Source organism: Vulpes lagopus, chromosome 11 (genome assembly GCF_018345385.1).
Source record: "Vulpes lagopus strain Blue_001 chromosome 11, ASM1834538v1, whole genome shotgun sequence".
Lineage (NCBI taxonomy): Eukaryota > Metazoa > Chordata > Mammalia > Carnivora > Canidae > Vulpes > Vulpes lagopus.
Window position 1 is genome coordinate 50,064,580 of NC_054834.1, and position 12,792 is coordinate 50,077,371.

The window sequence follows — 12,792 nt, forward strand, 5'->3', positions numbered from 1 at the left end:
TGTTTTTCATAAAACTAAGTTTATTCAATTTGAATGATTCTGAGATTATGGTCTTGCTTTTTGGGTGCTAAAATGTCTTTTCTTCTATATTGTGATGCTAATAGCGATAGTACTTTGAATCTTCCTGTTTTTGCTTTACATCCTTAGCTGGCAAAATTAAGAGCTAGAAACACCTAAACAATTTGATTACTTTTTCTTATTTATTTTTTTTGAAAAATCTCCTGGCGCTTAAAACTCAGAGCCTAAGAACCAACAAGCCTTGGTAAAGACCTACCTTCTGTGTTACTTGTTTCATAATATTGAATTATTTCTTGGTGATTTCCCTAAAACAAGCTTTGGAGCAGGATACAAGTAAAGTTTAATTTATAGTAAAAGCAAGTGTAAAAACAGCCTTAATTTCAAGCACCAAAGAAATACATCTTCAATCAACACTGTGGTTATATCACCTTTTACTAAAACTAGTCATCTTGCTATATGTATAGGGTATCAATTTAAAAGCAGAAGGCCACTTCTGTGTTATCATTATGGTTTTAGGAATAGCCTGCGGTCACATACACGAACAGGACTGGTGTGGTGCAGAAGCGAAGGTGGCGGAGGCCCAAGCAGGCCACTCTCCTGGGTCAGGGTGTTAGTGGCACCATCGGTGGCTGCTCATATCAATGTATTTTTTGGTCCTTTTACTTATAAATCATATTATCTAGTTTTCAGTATTTACATGCATTTAAACTTGAGAAGAAATATGTATTAGGGGAAAGCATGTATTAGTGGGCTTCAGGTGTCAAAAGGAGCTCCATATTTCTGTGTATTATTTTTACGTCATTAGCTACCTTTGAGAACAAAAAGTTCCACATAAGTGTACAAATTGGGACATGTTTTTAGGAAACTTCGTAGCAACGCATATTGCAGTGTGTCCTCCCATAAGTGAATCATTTAATCTCCACTCCCTCAAAGTGTTAAAAACAAAAGAAAGTAGCTAGCCATTACTTTGTAAAGTATATTTCAGAGAAAATACAAGAACCATCATCAATGGTATCTGGGGCCAGATGAAACCACTGAAGCATTATGTCTGATTCTGTCCTTCTGTAATCTGCCAAGATGGTGTTGCTTCCCATTACACTGTTCTTGCTAGTATTCGTTCTATGTCCAATTGATATGAGCATTTATCCTAAACTTCAAAATAATTCCTGGTAGAATTCAAAATATACGTCCAGAACTCCTGAAAGCAACTTCTGCTTTTCTCCCAATTATGCCAATTTCTAGCCTAATAATAACTGATAAAATGACCACCGAAGATTTTGGAGAGGGGTAGGTGCCTTGCCATCAGCATGCGTAGGCTGGCGCACCTGGGCAAGCTACTCAGTGCAGTTATCAACGCTTAGTTCTTCTTGGCTTTCTTCATGTAGCGAGCCCGCGTGGACTTGCCCAAATTCATGGTTATTTTAAAATACAGCCAGGTAGGCATGGCTGAAATTATTGAGTCCTATGGAAAGAAACAGAGAGATATGTAATTACAGCCTACAATTTGGGCTAATTTAGAGCATCTGATCTTATGTTTCACTATATTGTTGTTTTGTCAGTAAATTTTAAAGTTCTTGGGCGTTTGAAATAAGACGTAAATGCCTCATTAGTAAGTCTAGACGGTGTATGGATGCTAATACATCACACGCTATTCTGTGTGGATGCTAATACATCACACGCTATTCCGTGACTCCGTGGGGAAGAAAACCCCAAACCAAAGTACTGACTGGAGACTCGGAAATCCACATACCATGAGAGAATGGATCAGATACCCGGTGGTTCGGGACTGCAGGCCCACTGTTTGAATCGCAGACTTCACATACGTCTCTGCAGATGGCTTATCCAGGGTTGGCTTTCGGATTTTGGATAGCTTGGTAGCTACGTAGTAGGGCAGGACACTCTGGAAAGGCAACACACATCCGCACCGCAAAGAACAGAAACAAAAAAACATGCTGTTGATTAGGGAGACCACAAACTCAGAACTCAGTGACGCTTGATTGCTCCTGGTGCAGAAACATGGGGAAGACATTCGGGTGAAATCTTTAGAGAAGAAGGGAGAAGCACACCGAGAGCCAGCTTGAGAGAATACATGACAGCGTAAAATAAACTGCAACAAGGCAATCTATCAACGAAACAATTTGAGACTGAGAAAGCATTAAAAATATGCACAAATAGACCTTTTTGAACCTTTAAAAAGGCGGCACTAGACAAACCTAGAGAGCAGAGCTTCTGGAGAGGATACTCTTTCTACCCTCACCACACTGAACATGGTTACAAAACCACCATGGAAGACTTTTGACATTTTATCCTCTTAAAGACATAATGCTCATTTTCATAATTTGTGGCTCATTAACATGGTTCTATCAGCTTTGGTGCCTCTAAAATAAGCATTTCGGGCAGCCCGGTGGCTCAGTGGTTTAGCGCCGCCTTCAGCCCAGGGCGTGATCCTGGAGACCCAAGATCGAGTCCCACGTCGGGCTCCCTGCATGGAGCCTGCTTCTCCCTTTGCTTGTGTCTCTGCCTCTCTCTCTCTCTCTGTCTCTCATGAATAAATAAAATCTTTTAAAAAATTAAATAAGATAAGCATTTCCCTTTCTCAGACCTTAGCTACTACTACCCTTCCTCCTCAGTTTACTACTCTGTGTCTGAGTTTTATAAACTTTGCTACTGTAAGACAGGATCATCCCTCCCCCTGCTTTTTTTTTTCTTTTTTCTTTGCAGGGGAGACACTATAACCATATGGAAACAGACTGGGTAACCAAGAGAAAGACACTTGACGGGAGTGGTGTGAGATGACAGATCTGAACACTACTTGTTAGAAAACCTTAACTAGTGCCAGGTTCCTTACTGCCTAAGTTTGGTTCATTTGGGGAGGATTCAACATAGGACACAAGGAAACCCTATTACAATGGGTCCTGAGTCATGGCACAAGAGGTTCCTTCTATAGTTTGGAATAACTTGGGTTTGGTTGTTCAGTAAAGACTCAATGAATGGTTTTTGAGAATTTATCACTATTCATGTATTCCCCCACTTACTGAGCAAAAATATTTTGTCAAAAAGGTCTTTAATTTCAAAGCCACGCTGCAGCAAGGATATAGCATGTGAGAGCACAAACCAAAGAGAGATCTCAGACTCACACAGTATGAAATAGAGTTCACCGAGGCCCTAACAATGGGTAAGGAAAGAAAACTTTGTTTACCGGGGTGATTAGCAAACAAAGCAAAAGAAAGCACAGGCATATGGACCATCTCAAATGATGAAGGAATATAAGCAAGTCACGTCACATCTCTGTCCTGGTTATAAAAAAACCGTGAAGATTTAAAAAACCATTTCCATCTACAGATCACAAGCCTGCTAAGGGTACTGTAAAGTTCGGAGTGTCTCAGGATGAAGACAGTCTGATAATTATACCTTCCAATTACACCATGATATTATCACACACACACAGCCTGTAGATACACAGCATAAATTGGACTATTTTGATCTTGTAGAAGAATTAAGTGGCACTGCCTGGCTGAGCCACTTGATGGTGCCACAAGTTAACTCACCATTCAGCTAAACCATCCAGAGAGCTGAGGGAACCTCCTAGCTCTGGAGGTGGAGGCAAGAGACACCTGCCTAGGAATTTCAAGCTGAGCTGTGTTTTTCCAATGAAGAAATGTAAATTCTGTTCTGGAAAGGGTGTTTATTTCCAACAATGGCTCAAAATCAAGGTAGTTACCTTGGCCTAGCAGAAGATGCAAAGGATTCAGAGATGAAATGACTTTAGAGCTAACGTCTTAAATAAAGTGGAGGACATTGCCAGGTAAAGAAACAACGGAAGAACGTTTTGGGTAATAAGAACAGCAGGAGCAAAGAAAGAGAGAGACAGAGAAGATGATGTTCTCAGGCAACTGCAAGCTATTCAGTATGGTTCAAGTGCCAGAAATGTGTGGAGCAGGGGCAGGAGGAAAGCTAAGTGGAACAGAGAACTAAACCCAATCACTGGACAGTAGTGATTTCTAAAGCATCAGCTCCATGAAAACATGGTCTTATTCCCCACCACGTTGCCAATGCTCAGAGCAAGTAGTACCTAGCAGACAGGAGGGATGCACATAAGATCTGCTGAGTGACTTAGCAACAGGGCACCTCCATGTGCACGGAACTGAAGAACTGTACTGGGGTCCCCTTGCACTGCTAGGGGTTAATTACACCAGCAAGTCGACGATGTAATATGAGATTTTAAACCAAAATTTTAGATATATTTTTAAAAAGATTTTATTTATTTATTCATGAGAGAGAGAGAGAGAGAGAGAGAGAGAGAGGCAGAGACACAGGCGGAGGGAGAAGCAGGCTCCGTGCAGGGAGCCCAATGCGTGACTCGATCCTGGGACCCTGGGGTCACGCTCTAAGCTGAAGGCAGATGCTCAACCACTGAGCCACTTAGGTGTCCCTATATTAGATATTTTCAAGCTTAAACAAGGTCTTCTCTCTAAACCATGACAAACTTACCGGTCTAGCTACTTGCCAAGAATTTAAAAAGGAGTATTTTAAGTTCTATGTAAAAGCAAAGAAATCCACCTCAAAATGTCATCTAGGCATATCCTCAAAGAGTTTACCAAAACCACAGTAAATGATAATTAATCCATTTTCCTGCCTACTCAAGGAAATATTTCAGTGAACAGGTTGAGAATACACTCACCCTTCCACAGGAAGTATTTTGGGCAGAACAAATTTCACCAGTTGCTTAAGCTCAAAACTTTGCCATTAAAAAGATTACCGCTTGGAAACAACCTGGGTCTTCACAGCCACAGGCAGGTAAGTGCCTTGGGATTCCAACTTAGAAGCCCAAAGTGAAAATAACTAGTTAGGCCATAAAGCAAAGCTATTGATGTCTGTCCTTATTCAGCTTGTTTTTTAAAAAATAAAAATCCCTGGAGACAATATGGTATCTTTTTTCTCACCCACTAGAGTAGCTTGCTTAGTTAATTTGGTCCTTAGAAAACAAATCAGGCGGCCTGACTCAGAACAGGAAGGCCACTGTAACTAAATGTCATGGAAAACTGGAAAGGTGGATACCCAACACCGTGTGGCGGGTATTGGGGTTCTTGTGGTATAGCACCATTGGAAAGGGCCAAGCAAAATAGATGTTATCAAAGACAAACCCGGAGATTCACCTGGCTGGAAAGGATCGGAGTCCAGTGATCCCCAATAGGACTAACGTTACTATTTTTTTAAAAAAGATTTTATTTATTAATTCATGAGAGACACACCGAGAGAGAGGTAGAGACACAGGCAGAGGGAGAAGCAGGCTCCCTGCGGGGAGCCTGATGCAGGACTCGATCCTGGGGTCACGCCCTGACCCTACGGCAGATGTTCAACCACTGAGCCACCCAGGTGCCCCCTAATGTTACTATTCTTAAGCCATTTTTTAACGTTGGCACAGCTGACCAGATAGGATTATTTCCTGGGGGAATTATATTGCTTTATAGTTCTACTTAGATTCCATCTGTACTAACAAAGACACACTCCATTACCTCCTTTTATTGGCATTGGCAATTAACAAGAAAAATGGATGAAGAATTCTGTTTTCAATCCTAATAGCCACTTCTCAGTGTTTAGCTTTCTAGCTCTCTGAAGCCCAATAGATGTCTATGATTATTCTAAGCTATAAAATATTTAACAAAATATAAAAGAGGAATATCTTTTTTCATTTAAAAAAAAAACTTGAATTTTATTTTCTCCTTCATCTCAGTGTGTCCTATTTATTTTTTAAATTTGTTCTGATTAGGGCAGGCTAGGTGGCTCAGTGCCGGCCTTCAGCCCAGGGTGTAATCCTGGAGACCCCGGATCGAGTCCCACGTCGGGCTCCCTGCATGGAGCCTGCTTCTCCCTCTGCCTGTGTCTCTGCCTCTCTCTCTCTCTCTGTGTCTCTCATGAATAAATAAATACAATCTTAAAAAATAAATTTGTTCTGATTAAAAACTATATTTAGCTGAATTAACAAAACCACTATCACCACCCAAGAGGTCCAAAGCACTGGAAAGTGATAAATTAAGAGAAGGGGGCCAAGTGAATGTCCCCATTACAGTGAGTTCACATCTAAGCGAGTATTCTTCTGCAATCTCACACTAAACATGAGAAAACCCGCTTCATTTTCAGGCCAGTTGAAACCTACAACTGCCTTCTCTGGGTTTCTTGGTCTCAACCTATGTCCTCATCCTCATCTATCCTCTAATAAAGAGTCAGATAAACTAAACCCTAAGGGATGGTTTCAGTTTGCAAATGATCTCCTTGTTGACAGCATTTCCAGAGACTTGGTTTCCCAGCTCCAAGGCAGAAAATTCTATGAAGCAGAGCAATGCCTCCGAAGAGCACAGACTTCGGAGGTATTCAAGCCCAGGATACAAAATCATGTGTGCTGTTTTGGCTAGGAAAGCATAACATGAATCTAATCATGAGGAAGCATCAGATAAACCTCAAATACGGAATGTTCAATTCAGAAAGAGCAAGAGGAGTACTGTGCTCTTTAAAAATGCCAATGTCTGCTGTTTGAAGCTGGTAAAATAAAAATAAAAATAAAATAAAATAAAATAAAATAAAATAAAATAAAATAAAATAAAATAAAATAAAATAAAATAAAAAAGAAAAATGTCCATGTCATATAAACAATGAAAGGCTGTGGATATATTTCAGATTAACAGAAACTGAAGGGATGGGACAAATATAGGATACGTGGTCCTAGACTAAATTCTTTGCTGGAGGATAAAAAATGCCATAAGGAATATTATGGAGTCTAAAACTGGAATACAGGCAGTAAATAAGATGAAAATATTATATCAATGTTAACTCTGAAGTTGATAACTATGTTGATAACTATTACGTAACAAGATATCCTCATTATTCGGCAACAGACACTGAAGTATTTACAGGTAAAGAACCATGACGTCTGCAACTGACCTTTCAATAATAAAGCAAATGGAATAAGTTGCATAACATTAAGTGAATCTGGGTAAAGGGGACTATGGTGTTCTTTGTATTATTCTTATTCTTACAGCTTTTCTGTAGATTTGAAATTATTTCCAAATAAAAAAATTTTAAAAAACAAGGCAGTTAGTGAAGGTTTTACAGAATAAAAGTTCAAGAAGTATAATTTCGGGAAGTTGGTGCAGTCTTAGCTACTTCTTATACTTTTTCAGCACCCTAGCTAGCTGGTACATGGCGTACAGAAGGAGCCAGTGCCCAGTCCTACCAACTCGCCAGTCGGGTCACTTAGGATTTTACCCTCTGAAAGAGTTAAGCGTAATTCTGACTGGGCTTTAATTATAGGGCAGTAATGAAAACAGTCCTCACCAACATACCAAGAGCACACTTTTGATAAGGCCTACTTAAGAACGAACTTCTTACCCTCAATTCAAATGTAAGAGACAGAATTTATCAGGTCCCAAATTCACCTTTCCATTTGCTGTCTCCACTGTTCATTTGCATTTCCACAAAATCCTTATTTCACAGCAAATCTGAATTTATGAAGTAAATTTTAAATGCTCTCAATTATTATTTTGCTCTCAAAAATTATAGGAGAGAAGTTGAAGGAAAGACGGGAAGAGAAAAGCAAAGGAAAAATACGGATAAGGAATTAATATAAAACAACCTAAATTCAAAAAACATATTCTCTTCCTCTCCCCAAAGAGCTATCTGATACACATTCACATGGAGGCAGACCTAAAAAGATAGTTTTCCTTCCAAGGATTATGAGAAACTGAAATTTGGTAACACAGCATTAGCCTGAAAGCCCTCTAGATAGAGAGGTCGAAAATTCAATACCAGAGGCCTATGTGAGCAAGAGAAGCAGCTCAAAAGGCCTCTAAAATGAATGTCTGTGTCCCGCAAAGCATGGCCATGTGTAACCAGAGTCTTCCGTGACCCCAAGCAAAAGGCAGGTCCCTGGTGTGCCCCAAATTACATGTGCCATTAGCAACACAGAGACAAACAAGGTTTTAAAAAAAAAAATCCAGATCTCAAGAATATATTGAAGTGTGGGGAGGCAGGGGGGCCAGACTCTCTGGCCGAGGTAAATAATAAGAAACAGGAGAGCAGAAGGAGAGGCGCATCACGCGGCTGAGATCGGGTTTCCCAGGCAGGTGAAGTGTGGCCTGAGCCCTGAGAGATGGACCGAGATCAGAGGCTCAGGTGTGAATGGGGTGCGGAGATAGGGAGAGGAGAGGAGAGGGGAAGGCGTGCCAGCACAGGCGCTAGTCCTGGGCACTGCCGGGGGCAGAGCACGTGCTGGACGCCACATCGCCCAGGCTGGCCGGACATACGGAGAGACGATGGGGTGGCAGGAGAGGCGATGGCCTGCTAGAGTGTGAATTCAATCCTGAGCATCGCAGGCAGCCACTGGGGGGCTATGAAGGAAAGCAACATTACCTAACTTGGGTTTTAGCAAAATCACCCAGGAAACAGTATGTGGGATGGAGTGGAGGAGAAAATTGCCAATAAATACTCCTGGTCCAAAAAATGTGCAGACATAAACCACCACCAAAGAAAAAACCAATAATTTTTAACTCTGAGCTTTATTTAGACCAGATGTTTTTGTTCCTTTGGTCAGAACTAGTATGATATCCTGAATAGGATAGAAGTAGAATTACTTCAGCATTCTGATGTGTTCACACAGAAATGACAACCGTATTCTCCTTCCCAAACATGTGCGTTTTAATTTTTTCGCCAAATTCACACTACATTTAAACCTTGAATGAATTCATTTGAAGGAAGACAATGAGCAATGAAATTACATAATTCAGAATTCATTATTGGGGAAAAACAAGTTTATCAAAGTTAAATGTCTCAAAAAACAAATGCTAATATGTTTTTGTAGTAGCTTCCAGTCATGCCAGACTAATAGGCGGAGAATATGGAAAAAAGATCTTTGAGGAAAACAAACTGTGGGAATGAGAGAGGAGACAGTCCTGTCTATTCAGAGAATTTCAGAAATCGCTTGTCTGTGCTCACAGAGTGTAATATCCCCCTTTGTCATTCAAACACTTGCAGCTTCTGGCCATGCTGCCTGAAGGTCACCCACTGATGGGTCTGTAGGATTCCTGCTTAGTCTCAGGAGGTGTTTAAAAATTCTGAAATTAATACTTGATTACAATAGATTCTTCAGAATGAGGAAATGGCACGACTCCGTGTGGCACGGGATGCCTGACCTCCCATGAATGCTTTGCTGCTTTCTTGTTACTGAAAGCCAGCACATTCTGTATGGCAGATTTCAGCTACTGGCATTAAAACGAGAGTTGAGGGCAGAAGGGGGAGCATGATAGTTCAGTGTAAAATTCAGGATTCTTGAAAACCCAGTCTTCTTCCACAATGTGCCCCGTGTATTTACGGGAAGCTGCAAATCACAATAAGACCAAAGGGCTAGGGCGTCCCTGGGTGGCCCAGTGGTTGAGCGCCTGCCTTCGGCCCAGGGCGTGATCCTGGAGGCCCAGGACCGAGTCCCACGTCGGGCTCCCTGCGTGGAGCCTGCTTCTCCCTCTGCCTGTGTCTCTGCCTCTCTCTCTCTCTTTCTGTGTGTCTCTCATGAATAAATAAATACAATCTTAAAAAAAAAAAGACCAAAGGGCTATGACATCTGAGGTCCACTTGGACGAGACCTCAGGTGGAGGCTTAGAGGAAGCCGACTCTGGATGGTCCTGGAAGATGAGGAAATTCTGACCTGACCCTTCCCTAATGACTACTCCCTCTCACTGTGGGTGCAGTCTCCACAGATAGAATAAAAAGGGTTAGAAGCTAGATCCACACAACAGGGAGGGCTGTCTCGACTGTCCAAAGAGACAAGGGATGAAATGCAACCATTCAGCTAAGTACCTTCTGATTCCAGAAATGCCTGAGCTCAGATGGCACCAACGTGTTCAGTGCTGTCCTGAAGGCCTCAAATAAGGAGCCCAGTCATTAAAAATAAAGGTTTTGGCGCCAAACAGCCTTGGATTTAAGTCCTGGTTCAACATGGACAAGGGGCTTAATAACCTCTTTAACCTCAATTTCCATAAATTTACAAAAGATGATAATCACACCACCTTATGAGGTCATTACGAGATAAAATGAAATAAATGGATACATATAAAGTGCTTAGCTTAGCGCTGTGCCTGGAAAGTAACCCTTCAAATATTAGCTATTGCGAAGACTGGTCATCTGGGGCTTCAGGGTGCAAAAATTGAAATACTGGGCTCCCAGTAATGAGAGCCATGATAACAATGGGGTGCGTCAAGAAGTGGGGGCAGGTCGCAGGTGGGAGTAGGAAAGGGGTTTAAGCATTGCAACTTCTCCTAAGACATTGTCACAAATGTGCCTAAGCATGGAAATGCTGTGAGACATTATTACTTTGTGTTGAGCAAGAGCCGCTTTGAGACAGATACTCATAAAAAACTCCTACATTTGCTTCCTCTCACATTTGGTATTGTATTTCCACAGCATTGTATCTGTTAGCTACATAATAAAAGCAAAGATCTCTACAAAAATTAAGTCAAAATGGGTCAAAGGCCTAAATGTAAAAGCTAAATCTATGAACTCTTAAAAGAAAACAGGGGAGACCTTCATGATATTACATTTGGAAATGATTTTTTGCAAAGGACACCAAAAGCACAAGCAGTGAAAGGAAAAATAGATAAACGGACTACATCCAGAGTAACAACTTTTGTGCCTCAAAGGACACAATCCACAGAATGAAAAGGCAACCCACAGAGTAGAAGAAAATATTTGCAAATCATGTATCTGATAAAGGGTAAATATCCACAGTATATAAAGAACTCCTACAATTCAACGATAAACTCCGCCCAATTCAAAAAGGGCGAAGGATCTGAACAGACGTTTCTCCAAAGAAGATATATTATGGCCAATAACGAGGCTGAAAAAGTGCTCAACGTCAACTAATCATTGGGAAAATGCAAATCAGAACCACAGAGACCACGTGCTACCCATTAGGACAGCGAATACTCAAAAACAAAAACAAAACAAAATAACAAGTATCGGCAAGGATATGAAAAAATTGGAACTCTGCTATATCGTTGTGGGAATCTAAAACAGGTAAGCACCTATGGAAGAAAGTAAGGGAGCTCAAAGAAAACAATACATACACACACATACATACATACATATAACTGCCACCTGATTCAGCAATTCCACTTCCGGGTACATTTCCAATTGACCTGAAAGCAGGGCATCAAAGGGATAGGTAGACACCTCATGTTCACAGCAGCCAAGAGGTGAAAGCAACCCGAGTGTCCAACAGCAGCTGGATGGATAAACACAACGCAGTGTACGTTCACGGTGGAATTCTACTCGGCCTGACAAAGGAAGGCAGCTCGCACACGTGGCTGGACACAGAAGATGTTCGATGGAGCGCACTAAGCCAGGCACAGAAAGACCAAAACTGTATGAAGGCCCCCGAACGAGGTCCCTAGAGCAGTCAAATTCAGGGGGACGAAAGCAGGGCGGAGGCTGTTGCCCAGGACGGGGCGGGAAGGGAGGCGTTACTGTTGAACAGACACTGTCTTGGTTCCAGAAGATGCAAAAGTTCTGGAGATGGATGGTGCTGAGGGCACACGACAAGGTCCACGCACCTAATGCCCCTGAACTGAATACCCACAAGTGATTTAAACGGTGCTTTCTGGTACATGTTTTTACCACCATTAAAACAAACTGAACCTCACTCCCACACGGCAGTCATCCTGAGCATGCCGTCCACTCTGCTCTAGGAGGAGCTGGCTGTCTTCCGCTCCCCACCGGCCCTGCTGGTTCTTACACAGCGGCCTTGGGAACAGTCACAGCACACCTTACACACCTGGCAGCTAAGATGCCGACAGTCCCAATTTTCTCAAAATAATACTGCAAGAAATAAAACCGTGCACTTGGTTCTTCTACTTTAAGAATCCCGAGTTAAGAATTCTAGGGGATAATTTTTAAAAATCTAGGCATAAGTGCATAAAAGAAAAAGAAATCATGTCTTTAATGGTGTGCTAACGTCACACTCACTTCCTTAGGAATGGGATTTTCTTTCGTTGCCAAGACAGCAACAGTTGCTGTGGGAACCACACAAAAACAGGGACATGCAACTGAAACAAACCCCACTCACCTGCACAAAGATGCCCTTGCTCCTATATTCCTCATGGAGGCACCGAGAGAAGAAATCCACAAAAGCCTGGGATGGGGTGGGAGTGAGAAGGAAACACACGTTACATCAATCAGCCTGATTTGTAGCCATGGCAACACAAATAACAAACTACCCATTTAACACTGGAGTTTCTAATCATTCTTTTTTCAAATGCAGAAGAGACCCTAAAAAAACCCCTCAAAATCTCAAGTTGTTTTCTTTTCTGCCACTAAATCAAGTATTCTTAGCAAACATAATCTCCAGATCAAATTTTGACTTAACCAGAAAAGGATCTTTTCTTTTTTCAGAAAATTAGTTTTTAAGAAGAAATGTTTTATTATATAACAAAGGCTATGTTCCTCCTCCCCGCTTGCCATTCAAACAGAAACACAATATGAATTCTGTTCCACTCTCCTCTATAGGGATTTTGTTGTCAGTAAAGAAAAGAAAAGAGCAAGAATCCTCTTGGTCCTTTGGGATGGCAAGATCCAAGAAGTGCAGGTTTGAATGTGACAGCCCATCCTCTGATAGTACAGTTTTAAATCTATTTGTAAAATATAATGTATCATTCTTCAAATATGGACTCCACTCAGGCTTAAAATGCAAAGTATCAATAATGACTCCACTAGGACCCAATTAATCATGTG

The 12,792-nt window shown here is 41.4% G+C and overlaps 1 protein-coding gene across 1 annotated transcript in view; it reads right to left on the reverse strand.

Moving 5' to 3' along the window:
• The window catches only part of HSD17B12 (hydroxysteroid 17-beta dehydrogenase 12), a 168,655-nt gene continuing 155,863 nt past the window's right edge, over positions 1 to 12,792 (reverse strand). The window contains exons 9-11 of the mRNA XM_041722259.1: positions 12,128 to 12,193; positions 1,769 to 1,918; positions 1 to 1,480 (exon numbers count right to left, since the gene is read on the reverse strand). Of these exons, the coding sequence (XP_041578193.1) occupies positions 1,376 to 1,480; positions 1,769 to 1,918; positions 12,128 to 12,193 (321 nt within the window). The 3' untranslated portion in view covers positions 1 to 1,375. The remainder of the gene's footprint in view (positions 1,481 to 1,768; positions 1,919 to 12,127; positions 12,194 to 12,792) is intronic.